Source organism: Bufo bufo, chromosome 6, assembly GCF_905171765.1.
Source record: "Bufo bufo chromosome 6, aBufBuf1.1, whole genome shotgun sequence".
Taxonomy (NCBI): domain Eukaryota; kingdom Metazoa; phylum Chordata; class Amphibia; order Anura; family Bufonidae; genus Bufo; species Bufo bufo.
Genome location: NC_053394.1, coordinates 316,799,829 through 316,819,748, shown reverse-complemented (window position 1 = coordinate 316,819,748; position 19,920 = coordinate 316,799,829). Strand labels below are relative to the sequence as shown.

The 19,920-nt window shown below is 42.5% G+C and overlaps 1 protein-coding gene and 1 long non-coding RNA gene across 2 annotated transcripts in view; both read right to left on the bottom strand.

The window, feature by feature from the left end:
- The window catches only part of WNK4 (WNK lysine deficient protein kinase 4), a 143,443-nt gene extending 123,727 nt beyond the window's left edge, over positions 1–19,716 (bottom strand). Inside the window, exon 1 of the mRNA XM_040435482.1 lies at positions 18,600–19,716. Within this exon, the coding sequence (XP_040291416.1) occupies positions 18,600–19,202 (603 nt within the window). The 5' untranslated portion in view covers positions 19,203–19,716. The remainder of the gene's footprint in view (positions 1–18,599) is intronic.
- Positions 841–16,001, bottom strand: LOC121003644. Its single transcript, XR_005779576.1, has 3 exons — positions 15,905–16,001; positions 8,020–8,025; positions 841–910 (listed from the first exon to the last, which is right to left on the bottom strand). It is a non-coding gene; the product is annotated as an uncharacterized LOC121003644 (long non-coding RNA).
- Positions 19,717–19,920: the final 204 nt, after the last annotated feature.

Genomic DNA, 19,920 nt, shown 5'->3' with positions numbered 1-19,920 from the left:
AAGTTCACCTACAGAGTAAAAATAAATGTACATGTGTTTGCAAAAAAACTGGGACATTTCCAGAAATATTTCCAAGGATAAATGATTAGAACACGTGATTGTCCTCGGGCGCAGTAATTAGGATGGAGTTACTGAACTAATACTTCATCCCAACAACGTGCTACAAAGCTTGAATTAAGTCCTCATGACAAGAGAAGAAAATGAATTCTGTTTATTACAAGCTCTCCTACTGCCGAACAATGAATAATGATGTTCTTTTTGGTAGGAAAAATATACCACAAATGAAGACTTTTTTCTGCAGATGGTTTTGATATGAAGGAGTAACAAAGTAATATAACACCTAAGGGTTGTCTCATATGAGACAATGGTGGCATATCGCTAATCAGATAGGTGTGGGTTCCACCTCTGGGACCTGCACCTATCTCCAGAACGGGACCCTTGAAGTGAGCCAAGAGCAGTCACACATGTGCGGCCACCCTCCATTCATTACTATGGGACTGCCAAAAATAGCAAAGGGCTATCTCTGGCAGTCCCAAAGAAGTGAATGGAGTGTTGCCTGCGCTTGCACAGTGCACTCTCCATTCATTTTTATGAGACGACCGAAAATAGCTGAGCCACCGATGCCAGTAATGTCTCAGATGACGAGAAAGGAAAGCAAACAAAGGTAAATTGGACAAAGAAATCTACATATTTATTATACATAATCCACTTTACAGTATTTCTATGTAGATATTCTAAGGCCTCTTTCACACGAGCGTGGCTCAGGATGCGTTCAGGATGCGTTCACTGAAACTCGCACCATTTTGCAAGCAAGTTCAGTCAGTTTTGTCTGCGATTGCGTTCAGTTGTTCAGCTTTTTCCTCGCGAGTGCAATGCGTTTTGATGCGTTTTTCACGCGCGTGATAAACAACTGAAGGTTTACAAACAACATCTCCTAGCAACCATCCGTGAAAAACGCATCACATCCGCACTTGCTTCCAGATGCAATGTGTTTTTCACTGAAGCCCCATTCACTTCTATGGGGCCAGGGCTGCGTGAAAAACGCTGAATATAGAACATTTTGCATTTTTCATGCAACGCAGAACTGATGCGTGAAAAAACACGTACACAGCCCCATTGAAATGAATGGGTCAGGATTCAGTGCGGGTGCTATGCGTTCACGTCATTCATTGCACCCGCACTTTGAACTCGCTCGTGTGAAAGGGGCCTTATAGGGAATCTGTCAGCAGTTTTGATTATGCTAAACTGCTGACAGTACCAGGTATGGGCTGGGGAGAACAATACAAACTACCTTAAATGGAGATTTTATCATCAGGAGTAGTATAAATATGAACATTTATTCTGCCAAATTCTGCTCCTTAAAGGGGTAGTCCGGTTATAAGATGTTATCCCCTATTCACAGGATAAGGGATAACTATTAGATTGAAGGAGATCTTCACACTCACAAGTACAGAGGCCTCCATACTCCAAAATGAATGAAGCAGCAGGTCAAACATGTGCCATTCATTCCAATGGGACTGTCACAAATATCTGAGAATGAACGTCATGGAATGGCATGTTGCATATTTTACTTGCCACTCCCTTCATTTTTGTCATTGGCAGGGGATCCAGAGGTAGAACCCTCACCAAGCTAATAGCTGCACGATACCCTATGGATAGGACACAACTTCTTATAACAGTAATACCTGTATAAGTGCACTGCACACAAGGCTTTCCTTCAAAGTGCTCTCTGCATTAAACTGCTTCACAGCCCTTTCCCTCTGCTCTAAGTGACAGCTGTAGCATCCAATCAGAAGACCACTATAGCTGTCACTCAGAGCAGGGGGAGGGCCTGTGAAGTAGCTCATTTCATAGTGAATCTCCGCCTCCAGTGCACTTTCAGGAGCAACATAAAAGTTCATATTCTCACTACTCCTGATAATGTTCTGCCTAGTGATGCTATGCTCTGGTGAATTGATGCAGATCCTGAACAGGGGACTCCTCTCTACTATCTCACTCTGTTTTAATGCATATTGCTGAATGAATATAGAACATTGCCTGGAAATTGACTATAAGGATGCCTACACAAGTGGCAGATTTTGCTGCAGAAAATTTCTGCGTCTGAAAATCAGTCCCATTAATCTAAATGGCGCTTTCAGAAATCCCTGTGCTTCCCACCAAAACAACCCCATTTCAGATAAATGAACTCATTTTCAGTCACAGAAATTTTCTGCAACAAAATCTGCAGTATGTGAAGGTGCTGTAAGGGGATTCTAAATCTGCTTCTTGATTATTAGAGGACTGATCATGTTCAGCAAGGCCTAGAATGTGAATAGGCATGGACACAGAGATAAAGGCCTCATTTACACACAAATATTTGCAGTCCGTGTTCCCTCTATATTTTTGGCAATAATAGTACTGAATTAATGAACGAGAAAAAAAAAGGAAAATATTTGGGACTTTTAAAGTCAGTCATTGTTTTGGAAAGTTTTTAGATGCTACATAGTTGACAATCACTGCGCTCCTGCTGTGAGAGGGCAGTCCCTCTTCTGCTTGGCCTTGATGAAATTCTACCAGTGTATGAGCGGTGGGGTCTAACCTCTGGGACCCCCACTGAAAGCCCAGCAGAGTCTCAGTGGAATGAGGACCTGAGGACAGAGGACCTTTCAGCTTTCCTGACATGTCTGTTTTAGTAACTACTTGTATGCCACATACAATAACGATTCGGAATAATCTTTTGTTATTACTCAATGTTGTTCTGTTCCTCAGTTATTGCTAATAGAAGTTTATCAACAAATCTATAATAGGGTGCTACTAGTTGGGGATGTGTCCCTGCACAGTCTGACACTATCCAATCAGTGCTGTCACCACCCGGTTACAGATTCTTCAATAAGCCTCTAGTAGCAGTAACTGGGGACGTAGCAACATAGAGTTATAGGAAAAGACCTGCCAGAATCATTATTGCATGGGGAATAAAATTAAATTTAAAGGGAACCTGTCATCAACTACTGTATATGCTGACCTCACTGAGGGCAGCATAAAATGGTGACAGAAATGCTGATGTCAGCAGTGTGTCAGTCATGAGCTAATAGTAAGTGGTTGCTGAGAACCAGCATCATAATCATTGCAGACCAGGCCTTGAAAAGAGTCAAATCTACTTGATAAGAGTCCTGGTTATCCATAATCTCCTGCTCTCCTCGCCCATCTGATGATTGGCAGTTCTCTCCTAGACAGAAAGGGAGAAAACTAGGTAGAAGACTGTCAATCATCAGCAGGGAGAGCAGGAATTCATGAATAACCATGACTCTCCTCACTGGCCATGACTCTTTTCCAGGCCCAGTCTGCAATGATTGTGATGTTGGTTCTCGGCAACCACTTACTTTTAACTTATAAATGACAGACTGCTGAAATCAACTCACCTGTCTCTACTTTACTCTGCCGTTAGTATGGGCAGCATAAAGTTGATGACAGGTTCCCTTTAAAACACTTTAAAGGGGTTCTGCCGTGACTGATGTAAAAAAAAAAATTCTGACATCATATAGTACATGATAATCTCTTTCTAACAAAGCTAGAACCAGCTCTGTACCAGAGTTCCCCCCCATTGCTCCGCTAGATTCTCTTTAAGCTAGAAGCTAGCAGCGTCCTTTTTCAGGGTGTGTACTTTCTACCGCAGCTTGCTCCCTGTACCTGTCACAGCTTCTAACAGTAGGCATGGCAGTAAAAGGATGGAAGTGAGCATGTGCGACCACCTCAGTAGATGGTCACGCACATGACTATACAGAGTAAACGGCAGGGGGTGCCATTATAATAAAATAAAGAGAATATCTCACAAATAGAGCAACAGAAAGTAAATTACAAAAGTGATTCGTTTTTCGTGCTGAATTATGTTAAAATAACATGGTGGCATAACCCCTTTAAGTGGTCAACTATTTTTTTTTGTTCCCTGTTGTAACCCTGCTGCTGAGAAACATAACAGATAACACAAGCAGAGACTGAATGGTCAAGGTTTTCTCTTGTAAACTTTAAATATGTTCTCATAAATATGACCATTTAGTAATCTTTGTCGCACTCTGTAGACTTTACGCTGTGTATAAGGTTCCCACCCCAAGTATCAGAAGTTATAAATCACAGCAGATTTTATCTTGATCAATGTATCTTTCTTTTTATTTCAGAAAAACAGGTTAAGCGGCAGTACATGTGTTAACGTTTTCGGTGCACAGGCCTTCATCAGACACTATAGTGTAAAGAGAATTGAACAAAATAATGAATAATAAATAAAAATAAAAAAAACGAAAATCCATACAATGACTGATGTGATGCAGACACTAAACGAAAATAAATGAAATTATCCACAGTTGTTCATGCGGCTACAGGATTTCAGCTAAGGTTGTAGGTTTCAACATGATGTCCATATGACGTGTTATCATAACCGTTTATCAGAGAGATTGTCATGATTCACAACCAGGGCATTATTCCCTATGTCTGATTATGCATTAAGGTATTTATATAGAAATATGTCAAATACAAAAGTGGCGTCATATGGATAAAATAATGTAGATGAAAAACATATATCCCAAATACACTAAACAAAAATATAAATGCAACACTTTTGGTTTTGCTCCCATTTTACATGAGCTGAACTCAAAGATCTGAAACATTTTCTACATACACAAAAGACCCATTACTCTCAAATATTGTTCACTAATCTGTCTAAATCTGTGTTAGTGAGCACTTCTCCTTTGCCGAGATAATCCATCCCACCTCACAGGTGTGGCATATCAAGGTGCTTATATACGCCGATCACATCAATCATTGTATGGATTTTAGTTTTTTTATTTTTATTTATTATTCATTATTTTGTTCAATTCTCTTTACACTATAGTGTCTGATGAAGGCCTGTGCACCGAAAACGTTAACACATGTACTGCCGGGGAAAAAAAAGAAAGATACGTTGATCAAGATAAAATCTGCTGTGATTTATAACTTCTCATAAATATGATAACACATATTACAGACTGAACGAAATGTAAAAAGCTAGAACGCGCCGCACGGCAAAGGACTCTTCCCGATTTGGAGGACATTGACAGACCTTTTAGTCAGTAAGTTCCACTGCCAGATTTATGGCATGATAAACCAAGTGCTAACTTTTCAGATTTGTCTTTTGTGCAACCATTCTAGAGCGATCAGAGGTTTATGGCAGCAGACTGCAGGTTGTTGTAAAACAGTCTGCTTTTGCTGATAGATCCATTAGATAATTAAAAAGAACTTGAATACCCCACCGTCTGCTCATATCATCAGGCAGAGAGTATACACAAGCATTCAGATTATAACGTATTATTTATTCTGTATGTTGTACAGTTTTTAATATTCTATCTCTTCAGTGGAAAATAAAGAAGAGATTTTAACTTGATGTGGTTTTTTATATATATTTTTTCAAATCCAGTTCGGTTGGCTAATTGTTTCAGGAAGGCAGATGGCGTATAGACCAATGATCTATAGACGGTGAAGTGCTTTGTATCCATGACTAAGTAGAAAATCTCCAGCCGTAAATACTTGATAGGCAGTCGTGTGTGTGACCCCTGCTCTTGTGACTGGGAAATACCATATGGCGTTCTCAGACAATTACTACATGTCACAGTAAATGGGCGGATTTGTACAAAGACCATCTAGGTTTTAAGAGGACCTGTTACCGCAAAATGCAGTGCAATCTGCAGGCAACAATTTATAGAGCAGGACGAGCTGAGCAGACTGATATATAGTTTTGTGGGAAAAGCTTTAGTAAAACGTATAATTTGTACATTTAAATCTCTGCTCTTTCTATACTTAAGACAAACCCCATGTACAGCTATCAGTGACTGACAGCTATGTATACACACTTACACAGGGAATGCTATCAATCACTGATAACACCTCCCCCATGTACAGCTATCAGTGACTGACATCTATCCCTGTATACACACTTACACAGAGAATGCAATCAATCACCGATAACACCTCCCTGATATACAGCTATCAGTGACTGACAGCTATCTCTGTATACACACTTACACAGTGAATGCTATCAATCACTGATAACACCTCCCCATGTATAGATATCAGTGACTGACAGCTATGTATACACTCTTACATAGAGAATGCTATTAATCACTGATAACACCTCCCCTGTGTACAGGTATCACTGACTGACATCTATCCCTGTATACACACTTACACAGAGAATGTTATCAATCACAGATAACATCTCCCACCTGTACAACTATCAGTGACTGACAGATATCTCCATACACACACACATACACAAAGAATGCTGTCCACCACTGATAACACCTCCCCGTGTACAGCTATTAATGACTGACAGCTATGTCTGTATATACACTTACACAGAGAATACTATCAATCACTGATAACACCTGTGTACGGATATCAGTGACTGACAGCTATCTCCGTATACACACTTACACAGAGAATGCTATCAGTCACTGATAACACCACCCCATGTACAGCTATCAGTGACTGACAGCTATCTCTGTATACACACTTACACAGAGAATACTATCAATCACTGATAACACCTCTCCTGTGTACAACTATCAGTGACTGACAGCTATCTCTGTATACACACTTACACTGAGAATGCTATCAATCACTGATAACACCTCTCCTGTGTACAGCTATCAGTGACTGACAGCTATCTCTGTATACACACTTACACAGAGAATACTATCAATCACTGATAACACCTCTCCTGTGTACAACTATCAGTGACTGACAGCTATCTCTGTATACACACTTACACTGAGAATGCTATCAATCACTGATAACAGCTCCTGAAGTTATGAAGATGAGATTTAAATGTATAAAACTAAAACATGTACAAAACTATACATCGCTCTGCTCAGCTCCTCCTGCTCTAAAACATACTGCCTGCCGATTGCACTGCATCTTCATGGTGATAGGTCCTCTTTTAAAAGCAATGGATGCAGCATTGCTTACTGATGATAAGCATTGCATTCTCCATTAAGGTGCATTTCAATGTCATCTTTTTCAAATTTTTGACATGAGTAAGGTAATAAAATATTAATTAATATTAAGAAAACTGTGGTAGAACTCACTTTAAAGGGAATTTACCTTTTTTTTTTTTTCATGAATCCATGTTTAACAGAGTACCTTTTTTCCATCTGTCTTGTTCTTTTGATTGTCAGCCTTGTCATTTCTTCAAAAAATCGATTCTTATGATATGTAAATGACGCTGTAAGGAGCCCAGAGGGGCGTTCTTCTTTCTCCACGGTGCCCAGGAACGCCCCTCTGAAGTGCCGTGCCCGGCTAAATTTGAAAACTAATAACGCCTCCAAGTTCATCTAAATCGCCTCCCAGAGGTGCGGCTAAGTGCTCAACACCCCCCCCTCCTCAGCGCCGCGCTCTGCGGCAAACACCCCGATCCTCCTCTCGCCGGCATCCCAATCCCCGCGCAGGCGCAGTGCCGTCAGTCATCTTATCATAGCGCAGGCAATCGCCGGCACTGCGCCTGCGCGGGGATTGGGATGCCGGCGCAGGCGTCATTTACATATCATAAGAATCGATTTTTTGAAGAAATGACAAGACTGACAATCAAAAGAATGAGACAGATGGAAAAAAGGTACTCTGTTAAACATGGATTCATGAAAACATTTTGGGGGTAAATTGCTAGTGACAGATTCCCTTTAAAGAAGGATCTATCACATCTCCTGTCTGTGTTGACAACTGGGTGTTGGGAGTGTGTGCAATTGTTCAATTAGTGCAGGGACACAAGCTAACACCCACTTGTCAATGTGATCATCAATTTATAGTAGGAATAATAAAGGAATGGCACAACATAGTTATAAAAAAAGATGCTCCAGAATTGTTATTTAAATGAAATGCAAATAGTTACTATAGTAATCATGTCAGGAGAGGTTACAGGTCATCTTTAAGGTTAGGAACAAAGAAAAAGAAAAGAAGGAAAAGCATAAAGAAAAGAACAATACATCTCCTCGATTTTGTATCCACTCCTGTGTTTGACACAAAAAACTGAAACAAAAATGTTATGTGTGATTCCAGACTTATACTGCCTTGTAATAGTAAATCAGAGCCTGCAATCAATATCACAATATCACAGGGTCAGTAAAGTGAGATCACTGTAACAAATAAGAGCCTTGAGCTACTGGGGCTCCTTTAAGGATCCAGGCACATTCCACAAGGCTGATAGAACAGCGACATACCACTGAGACGCCTCAAGCACTTTACAAGCTACATGAAGGAAAGTCAGCCAACCTACACAAGGTCAAAAAATCCATTGGAGAACAAGAAAGAAAGTCACAGGGACCACACACTTAGGTTCCTTTCACACGGGCGAGTTTTCCCCGCGGGTGCAATGCGTGACGTGCACGCATTGCACCTGCAGTGAATCCTGACCCATTCATTTCAATGGGGCTGTGTATATGAGCGATGTTTTTCACGCATCACTTGTGCGTAGCGTGAAAATCGCAGCATGTTCTATATTTTTCACGCAACACAGGCCCCATAGAAGTGAATGGGGCTGCGTGAAAATCGCATTGCATCCGCAAGCAAGCGCGGATGCAATGCGATTTTCACGGATGGTTGCTAAGGAGATGATGAGATGAGCCCCGGGACCCCATTAAAGTCCATTTACTAGCATTCTTTAATACAGAATGCTAAGTAAAATGTCCATTAAGGGTTAAAAAATAATAAAAAAAATTACTTACCTCATCCACTTGGTCGCGCAGCCGTTATCGTCTTCTTTCTTCTTCTTGCAGGACCTGCAAAAGGACCTGCGCTGACGTCATCGCGCTCACCACGTGGTGAACGCGGTGACGTCAGCGCAGGTCCTGCTGAATGAAGATAGAAGGACCTTCTATCTTCATTCATAAATATGCTTGAAAAAGGAGAGCTCATTAGGACAATAAGGCTTTATGTGTCAGACTTTTTTCTATGGTCTTGTCTTACACAGGGATACTAACAGTAATCACTGGCTGTTTGTATAGTACATATCAGGTTTAGAGAGGTTGTGCAGCCATTTATATTGATGACCTGTCCTCATCGCTGCACAACCCCTTTAATCATGCATCATGAGGTAACTACGCACTGAAGAACAGAAGACCCTCATGGCTGTAGTAATGACAGTCGCTTCCTATTCTGCACTTACAGAGACTTGCATTATTAGGATAAAGTGACCTCGTCAGTAGAGATTTGACGCAATAAGATCACGTCCGAGGTTTGCCCAGAGGGCCAGTACGTAGCCAGACTATTTATATCTGTGTTGTGTGTAGTTATGTGCACAGTTCGCGATCTTTGCCCTGGGGAGATGTGCGGCATGACACTAGGATTTGGGAGGGGGTCAGGCCTAACTTTCTGAAGATGACAGATTTGTGTTTACCCTTCATAGTTCCAAAACACGTTCAGCAGTTCTATGATCATTGATGAATGAAGTCATTCCCCTGTCTATTAGAAATTCATACGGTCGTATAAGAACATGGACTGAATAATTACGATATTTGGTAAGGTTTTCCAAATTTTTGAAAGTTCCTATAAACCTTTCACTCATGGTGACTCATGGCACAGAGATCTCGGCAAAAACCTAAAGTGTACAGCTAGGCAGTAGGTAATACTTGGCCACGTGTTTTAATACGGAATAGGTAGCTTCATTTAGGCCTTGCTACGGGATGGCAAGAGAGCCACCAAACTGAAATAGCATTGGTTTGCCGGAAAAGTGACCCCAGCAGATCCGTCACAGAAGGATGGTGGCACATGGTAGCATTATATCTTAGTCTACAGGCTTAGCATTATGTAACGGCTAATGCAATATGTAAACCGATGCAATATGATAGTCGTGCCATCCCAGATAACAAGCCATTCTAATGCTGCCCTTGTACTGCTGGAGACAGCTGGCAAGGTTTGCATCATGTTAGGTGCAGTTCTCGATGCTCCTATGAAATAGATATGTTCTACTACCTTGGATTATATTATTATCAATGTAACCAGCTGTCGTGAACTATAATAATACCATTGAAACGTAAACTCATTGAAAAAGATAACGCACCAAGGAGTTGTTGAAATCGAATAAAACTTGGTACATACGCAATGTACTATATAGCATCTCAGCCAGCTTATCTATATGTCAAACTAGTGGCCCACCCTGCTCAGGGGCCCACCGGGGGATTCACCTGTTCCCCTGTGGGCCAGTCTGAGCCTGCTTGTTTGGCATAGTGGGTTTGTTTAATGGATGCAATTATACTCACTAGTCTAAAGGGGTTGTTCAGGATTTTGATGTCCTATCCTGAGGATAGGGCATCAATATCAGATCACAGGGGTCCAACACCAGTTGAAGTGATGAGGAGCAGCACTGCAGTTACAAGCTCTGTCCACTACACAATGGATGGAGCTGTGTAGTTCTGCCTCTGACTTTCTGCACCGGTGGGGGTGCTGCAGTAAGACGCCTGCTAATCTGATATTGATAGTCTACCCTCAGGATAGGCCATCAGTATTAAAACCCTGGACAACCTAGTGCCCAATTTTCTCTCCTCATAGTTATACTCTGATAGACGGAATGGTTCTTACCACACATTACTAGTCTACTTTGTCATATTCTCTGTTGGCTCTGTACAACCCCTTGGAATGCTATGAAATAACAAACTGAATAATGCTCACCTACTCCTGCGGTGCTTCTTTTCGAGTCCCCTGCTGGACTCTGTATCCTGGCCTCCTCAGGGGTGTCTGCAGCAGCTAGAGACTGGTCATATGTTTGTGTAGAACTATCAATGTTGTAGGCCAGGATACAAAGACCTGGGAGATCTGGCAAGTGGTGGCATGGGAGCAGCAGGGACTGGTGAGGGGAGTGTTACTCAATTATTATTTTTTTTACCATTATAAGCTTTTAGTAAAAAAAAATGTTGAGCAGCTGAAAAAACCATTTAACTCTAAAAGGACACACTGAGGTCTGTCCTAGTGACAGGTTCCCTTTAATCTTCAAAATAAATTACTGACATGATAGGAAGGGTGAAAAGTACTTTGTTCGTGAAATGGTAGAAATCATGAGAAAATAAAGCAGTACAGACCAAGTGAACCTGGAGGAGGGATTGAGTACATACCAAAAGAAGAGCTGGAAATGAGAGAAAAGTTTTGGGTTAAAATAGTAGGAATGAGAACAATTCCCACATTAACTGTAGAAGAAGACACAGGTAGGCAGGGAAAAGGAGCATGTTGGTAGTAATATCTAGGTTTAAGATGAAGGAAAGTACAGAAGAGAATCTCAGCAGAGTGTTGAATCAAGTAAGAAGGAACAGCGAAGACATAAAGAGAATTAGTTTGGTTCAGTAGAACCGCGGGTGATCCAGGACCAAGGGCAATAAAATTTGGCTGTGTGCCAGGCGTCATATGAAAAATCTGCTGGGAAAGTATAAAATGATCTTGTCTTCTGAACCTGATGAGCTACATAAACCACATACTGAAGGGCATTTGAAGTCATATGCCAGTCATAGTCAACAACCCCCAAATTCTTCCTCCAGACATCTGCGCTTTCTTTCTGCCATGTTCTATGTGCAGCTGAGATAACTTGAATTATCTGTTAAATGAAGAATATAAGCAGCACCTGATGCCCTGGCTTCTGAAATCAAACAGATGTCTGGAGGCACAATATCCAGTGATTAAGAGAAGTGGTCAGTGACATCTACAACTAAGCTTTTTTCCTTGCAGCAGACCCATGGCACCCTCAAAGCAAAGCAGCCTGTCAAGATTTAAAGGACAAGTGTCAACTTTTTACACTCAAGCCTTCTCCTGACCTGTATCAGGCTCCTCCAACTACTATACACTACAGTTGGAATCGAGGTCCTGAAGAAGACCTCACAACCAAACAGTCTAACAGTTTGTAATTTTCTCATACCAACTTAAGACAAAAGTTGAATAGTTTATATAATGTTAAATGTCTAATAATTAGATCTGTCGCACTACCAGAGCACGTGCCTGACGCGTGCACAGTATATATCTTACACATGGCAGCACTGACAGGCCTATATATAGCGTGTAATAGAGTCTGTCCTGCAGCGCCTGCTTGGTGGACTGCTTCCCTCTAAAAATGGCAATAGTGACCATCACCCTCTGTCCATCAGAACACGGACTTGCTGGAAACAATTTAACATAAATTATCTAATTTACAGACTTTTTCAGTGGTGGAGGACAGCTGTATGTCGAGGCTTAGCTGGGGTAGTTCACTAACTGCACCCTATTCCTAAATTGCCATGTGGTGTCTGAGGGAACACGGAACACCATATAATGTAATTATTTATTGCCTTGCTGCTCGTTAAATGTTCCTATTATGTTTTCTAAAAGCACTGTACCCAATCTTTGCTGCATATCACGCTTTCTGAATCCTGGCCTGGCAGCAATGCACATGTTTGTTGGCAGAAATGAACTGACATTTGTAAATGGGGCAATATTTGTCATCATCGTCGAGAATAAATATGGATATATTAGGTTGTCATGAAGGCTTCCTCCAACTGTGACTGCTGCTCCAGGTGCCTCAAATACTTTGCATTTTGCTCTAAGGCTACATTCACATCAGCGTCACAGGCTCCGTAAAAACAACAGGACAACGTAGTGCAGCATGCTGCGTTATTTTGTCCAGTAAGATGCTTGTCTCAGAAACTACGGACTCCATTATAGGCAATGGAGTTCATCATGACCTGTTGGTGTCTGTTATATGACAGGTCAGAGTCTGCAAACTTTTTATTTTTAATTCCTTGGATGGAATAGAAAAATGGAAATCAACACAAATGTCAATTAAGCCTAAGGCTACATGCACACGACCGTGCCGTTTTTTGCGGACCGCCAACCGCGGATCCGCAAAAAACAGAAGCCGCCCGTGTGCCTTCCGCAATTTGCGGAACGGAAGGGCCATTGTAGACATGCCTATTCTTGTCCGCAAAACGGACAAGAATAGGACATGCTATATTTTTTTTTGCGGGGCCTTGGAACCGAGCAACGGATGCAGACAGCGTCCGCATCTTTTGCAGCCCCATTGAAGTGAATGGGTCCGCACCCGAGCCGCAAAAACAGCGGCTCGGATACGGACCCGAAAAACGGTCGTGTGCATAAGGCCTAACCCAATAGTGCCTGGTGCTCCCTGAATACTGTGTCTGCTGTGCTGCCCAACACCTCCCAATACTCTGCTGCCTAGTGCACCTCAATACCATGCCTGCTGCTCCCAACAGCCACCACACTTTGGCCAAGTTCATACTTCAGTAATGTGATCAGTGATTTCCATCAGTTATTGTGAGCCAAAACCAGGAGCGGCTCAAAAACACAGAACAGGTGCAAATCTTTCCATTATACCTTGTATAACCTTGTATGAGTAGGCTTCACCACTGGTTTTGGCTCACAACTGATGGAAATAACTGACCAAATAACTGAAGTGTGAACTTTCCTCACTGCACCATCCAGTTTCTGGATTGTCCCACCACTAATATTTAAAGGGTTTATCCAAGACTATAACAGACCTCACAGTGTGGCCAACCAGCAGTGGTGATCATACTTATTACCTGGTCTCCAACGCTCTACGGCACGCTCTTCATGCCCCTGCTGGGCTGAAATCAACATCCTGTTGATGGGGGGATCTAATGACCACTGCAGCCAATTACTGGCTCAGCGATCACCTGTTCCTGCGTCACCTGTGGATAAAGGATAAAGCTACCGCCAGTCATTGGCTACAGCGGTCACTTGCGAGCCAGTCAACAGGATGCTCATTTCAGAGCAGTAGGGAGAAGAAGAGCTGGACATTGAGAGACGGAGACCAAACCCAGCAGCAGGGACCAGGTAAGTATGATCACCCCCGCAGGTCATCCACCCTGAGTCTTGGATAACTCCTTTAAATTGTCATTTCAGTCTTTTTCTCTATCTCTGTAGAAAGAATTGGATATGTTGTACTCCAAGCACTCCCATGGAACATGTCTGCTGACAACTATACTACCATATAGATAAAGCCCAGGCAAGTTACCCAATAAATGTGAGCTGTACGTGTACTGATTATAAGAGATCACCTGAAACTTGTCACCTGGTGGTGACATCATGATGGATCCGAGAGAACGCCATGCGCCTCCACAGCCACGCAGGTAGTCATGCTAGCCTGTATCTACTGCCCACAAATGATTACGCTCCTTTACTATATTGCAACATAAACCAACAAGTGGAGCATTTGAGAGGGCCTTTTGTAGACCTGATGGGAAGTGCTACTGCATAATGGAGAAGTATGAGGTACAGTAACAGGTACTACACAACACAGCTAGGCGAGTATTTCAAAAAGCCATGGACACAGATCTTGCTTTTTTTTTTATTCATGCGGAAATTGACCTGCCCTGCGGATTTAGAATTTTTTGCACCCGCTGCAATGCAATGGTGAGATCTGCGGCAAATCCACAACAAAACCCGCAAGTACGTTTTGGGACGGAAATGCACAGAAATCTATGTGAATTTTTGGTTTGTAAACCTGTACCCATGTGCAGGTATCCTTAATGTGCACCAGTGGCATAACTATAGGGGCTAGATAGGCTGTATTAATGCCTAGGCCAAGATGTGTCTGGGTTCCCAACACCCCCTTGATACACAAAGAGGATAGTAGCATTATACTGTAAATGATAAGTGATAGCCGATTTTGCCTTTGGGTCCAGGAGCTTGAAGTCATGTGTCCAAGTGTGGACCATAAAGGGACATACAGGACCGATACTACCTCGCCTCTTTTTTGAATCCACTCCTGGCTTTGGCTCCAAAAACTGCAGCAGAAAATCTGCAAGTGAAAACCTTGCCTACCAGCAGATGCAGTTGGTAACTCAACAGTAAGTGGATTTAAACCTACCTGGGATAATCACATGTCTATCCTAAGATAAGTAATAATAAAAGGAAAGACTAGATGGACCATGTGGTCTTTTTGTGCTGTCAATCTCCTATGTTTCTATGTACATACTTTCACCTGCGAGAACACAATTCACATTGTTCACATGGCCTTTAGCATATGACCTGTGTGATTTAAAGGGGTTGTCCAACTTTATAAAAAAAAATTTTTTTAAATGACTTCCACCCAGCAGAAACTATGAAGAGAACCATACTTCCCTACTCCCCAATGCTCGGTTCCAGTACCATGAGTCCACCGCTGCCTTCACTTCACTTTGGCCCCCGTATATAAACTTCCAGCATGGGCTGGGTATTGTGCACTGCTGCAGCCAGTGACTGGCCGCAGTGGTGAGGGGCCCCATGTCACTGGCTACAGCGGTGCACATAACCCTGTCCATGCCTGACGTTTATATGCGGTGGCCATAATGCAGTGAAGATTGTGGTGGACCCACAGAGCTGAACAGGAGCAGGTCCTGTTGGCAGGAATGGGGGTACTTAAAAAACTCTATGAAGATGGACAACCCCTTTAAGAGGCACAGCTCTCTTTGGAGTCAATGCTACACTACGCATTAACATTAAGGAGTGAAATGTTACGTGAGTCATACATTTATTAGGTGAAGCAGGAGTCAGGAGATGCACACATTAGATGAAGTTGCTCGATAGCACATGTCATGTTCCTCTGCACAGGCCTCATATCTCACAGGTGGGGGTGCCCTCACACGTGGCGGAAAATGATGTTGCGGATTTCTGCATGGATTACTTCTCCATTGAAATGAATGGAGACATTCAGCTCCAGGAAATCCACAACAGAACAGAGTGCAGGTATTAAAACTTTTCATCCCCATAGACTAAGGCCTCTTTCACACGACCGTGACGGATTGGCTCCGGATGCGTTCAGTGAAACTCGCACCGTTTAGCAAGCAGGTTCAGTCAGTTTTGTCTGCGATTGCGTTCCGTTGTTTCGTTTTTTCAGCGCGGGGGCAATGCGTTTTTCAAGCGAGTTATAAAAAACTGAAGGTTTACAAACAATCTCCTAGCAACCATCAGTGAAAAACGCATCGCATCCGCACTTGCTTGCGGATGCAATGCGTTTTTCACTGAAACCCCATTCACTTCTATGGGCCCAGGGCTGCGTGAAAAACACAGAATATAGAACATGCCGCGTTTTTCACGCAATGCAGAACTGATACGTGAAAAAAAGCGCTCATGTACACAGACCCATTGAAATGAATGGGTCAGGATTCAGTGCGGGTGCTATGCGTTCATGTCACGCATAATGGAAAACTCGCTCGTGTGAAAGAGGCCTAACTTAGGGGATGTCTTTATGTTAGGAAAAATTCTGGAGGGTGTGGGGGCACCCTAACTTTCAGAACACGAAGAAATGGTGCTTTTTATAAAGAACTGTACGTTTTATAAAGAGTAATAACAGTAAACCTCAGAACACAATAATCATACATACAACCATAATAACAAATGATAACTATGTAAAGAAATATGACATTGACATCTAGGAGCAGCCCTAGGACTGGCTCATTAAATGTTAATTAGGAGTGCTGTCAATGAGTGTCATCATTTCCCGTATACCTGAAAAAAAGAAACACTTAACTTTTACAACGAATATTGGGTCAGCGGCTCAGCGCACAAAGGAGATCATTCTGAAGCTTTTTCTCAGGGCAGATATAGACTGTACATAGATAAAAATTCTGCAAAGCTGAATTATTCATATCATCCTGGCACCACTGAGAGTTATTCCTGGCACTAATCACTGTTTATTACCAATACAACACAGGATCCACAGCCTCAGAGTCACTAAATTAGCAGACAATGGAGCAGACAGACAGGATGAGCGTAGACGTACACTGCAGTACTACATTCACCCTATAGGCTGCTGTTAGCGTAATAATGTAAGCTGTAGTTCACACTTTGTGCAGTTTCTTCTAACATTTTTACAGTCCAGGAGCCTCCTTATGTCCGTTCTGCAAATCATGTCCTATTCTGGTCCATAAAATGCGGACGGCACATGGTTGGTATCCGTCTTTTGCGGTTCAGTGGTTTACAGACTGCAAAATACATATGGTTGTGTGCATGAGACCTAAGTCTGCAAGGCTTCATGCACACAGCCGTGTCCCTATTGCGGTCAACTAACAACAGATCTGTAAAACATGGACACCTTCTATGTCCTTTCCGCATTTTCTTTAGCGTTCATCAATAGAAACGGCTATTCTTGTCCTCAATGCTAACAAGAATAGGACAACGCCTGCAAGGATCTGTGTGCATGGCCCCATAGAAATGAATGGGGCAGTATGCTATCCTCTATAAACGCAGATAGAACAAGGACAGGTTTGGGTACATGAGGACATATACTTTCACAATAGTGTTAGGCTACTTTCACACTAGCGTTGTTTTAATCCGGCGTTCAATTCCGACACCGGAACTGCCCGCCGGATCCGGAAAAACGTGTGAAAACGGATTACTTTTGAATCCTGATCAGGATTTTGATCACAATGAAAAAATGCATTGGAAAAAACGGACCCGCCATTTATGGACTTTTTTTCGGACACATTTTTCGGGTTTAACATGCAAAAGCCGGATCCGGTTTGACTGAACACACAGCGCCGGATCCGGCGTTAATGCAAGTCAACGGGAAAAAGACCGGATCCGGCGTTCAGTCAAAGTGTTTGGCCGGAGGTAAAAATACAACATGCTACGGTTTTCTGAAAAGCCTGATCAGTCAAAAAGTCTGAACTGAAGACATCCTGATGCATCCTGAACGGATTACTCTCCATTCAGAATGCATGGGGATAAAACTGATCAGTTCTTTTCCGGATTTGAGCCCCTAGGACGGAACTCAGCGCCGGAAAAGAAAAACGCTAGTGTGAAAGTACCCTTATTCTTTTCTGGCATGAGTTCCGTCCTAGGGGCTCAATACCGGAAAAGAACTGATCAGTTTTATCCTAATGCATTCTGAATGGAGAGTAATCCGTTCAGGATGCATCAGGAAGTCTTCAGTTCAGTCTTTTTGACTGTTCAGGACGGAGATAAAACCGCAGCATGCTGCGGTTTTATCTCCGGCCAAAAAAACTGAACACTTGGCGGAATGCATTTTTTTCTCCATAGGAATGTATAAGCGCCGGATCCGATATTCAAAATACTGCAATGCGCAGACCGGTTAAAATGTGAAAAAAATATATAACGGATCCGTTTCTCCGGATGACAAACGGAGAGACGGATCCGTTCTTGCAATGCATTTGCGTTTGCATGCAGATTGCCGGATCACTCTGCCGCAAGTGTGAAAGTACCCTTAACCAGACCGAAGTGAAATACATTCTGCACCTCTGCTGGGAACATGATCTGTGACTGAACAACCCCTGTTGGTGAAATTATATATATTAGGTGTAACAACAATTAGTTATTTTATTACAATCCTGTCCTACTGCAACACAACCTGAATTCAGCAGAAGAACCTGCTCATGTTCACCAAAAGTTAATAAGATAAGTGATAAGTGACAGGCATGGCAGTACTTACAAAATAGGAACATGTCAAGTACAGTTTAGGGGCAAAAGGGGAAATTAGACAAAATAATACAATTATACTTTGTATGGTTTTTAAATTACTTTTGCTAACTAAAAAAAGAAGTGAGTATGTGGGGTGTTGTAACCTTGGGGCATAATTTAGGGGCTGGCACAGTGTTTAGAGATCATCTTACCTGAAGTTCACACCATGCCACTTCCACTGTTGTTTCTGTATCCAGACCCTTGTAAACCGTTTTAAAAGACCCTCTTCCAATCTCAATGTTGAATTTCAAGTATCTCCCATCTGGCGAGGTGGCCACCGCTTTGGTCTCATTCTCATCGATCTCTTCTTGCTCACGTCTATTTTCTATCACTGCGGGCTTAGGAGGAGGCACTGAAGCTCTGTCAGTTCTGTTGGCCTCATCTTCAGACTCAGAACTGATGTCCACAATGCTGTCCAAAGTCCCAGAAGATGGCAGAACATCTAGCTGGGTGGTTTGTGATGGGAGATTGGGAGATACAGTAGAGACCAAGTCAGGAGTAGAGTTCACGTTATTTTCCAATGTCAATCTCAATGGTTCCTCTGGTGACCATGAGGAGAAAGAAGTCCCAGGTGGGTCATAACCCAATAGTTCTAACTGAGCAGAGCTTCTCCTGTTAAATTGGTAAGAGTTTCTTCTAGGCTCCTTTCCTGAAAGTCTTCTTCTCCTCAAAGCAGCAAGAGCGGACAGTTCGGCAGGATCTTCTAGCAGAAATGAGATACCACATCCTGCTAAATCCACTTCTGTCTGAGACATGTCTTGAATTGAGGGTACTCCAAAAGTAATGTATGTAAACCCCCTTTCCACCTAAAAGCGGATTTGGCTTACAAAGAATGCGACTTAGCAGCCATTCCTTGACCTGTAGACCCTAGAAAAATCTATCTACCTGTGGATCACTGAATCCCACTTAGCACATGGCTTTGGCACTCTTATTATGGCACATGATCACTAAAGTGTCAGAAACCTAGCCTAGATATGTCATTCAAATAATGTCCCTCTTGTCCAAAATGCTGCCTAAAGCAAGAGTTGTAAAACTGCTAAATCAGCAGTCGATCTCCATCTTCTTAATCTCCAGAGGTCTGATACAACAAATCAGCAGATCTGATGTTTCTGTAGATGTCACTTGCAAAGTAGGACCAGGATGAACGTGGAGCTCTGCACCAGGGTTCTTCTCCCTCTAGTTCCTAAAGTCACTGCTAGTGACAGCTTCAGCCTGTGGAAAGGGAATCTGATCTTACTTTCATGTGACTGCAGTGTGTATACAGTGTACATAGAGCCAGCCTTCTCACACAGCTAAGGAACACCTCCTCCTCCTCCACCAGCCATGCTCCTCCTCTGCTCTGCAACAGCAACACCTTGTCTAGCAAAGAACCAGAGTGTGCTAAGCTGTTTCTTTTTCCAGTCCCTTCCCCCAGACATCTATACTCTTTGAAGACACTGGGCATATTCCTTTCCCACAGAGCATCACAGAACA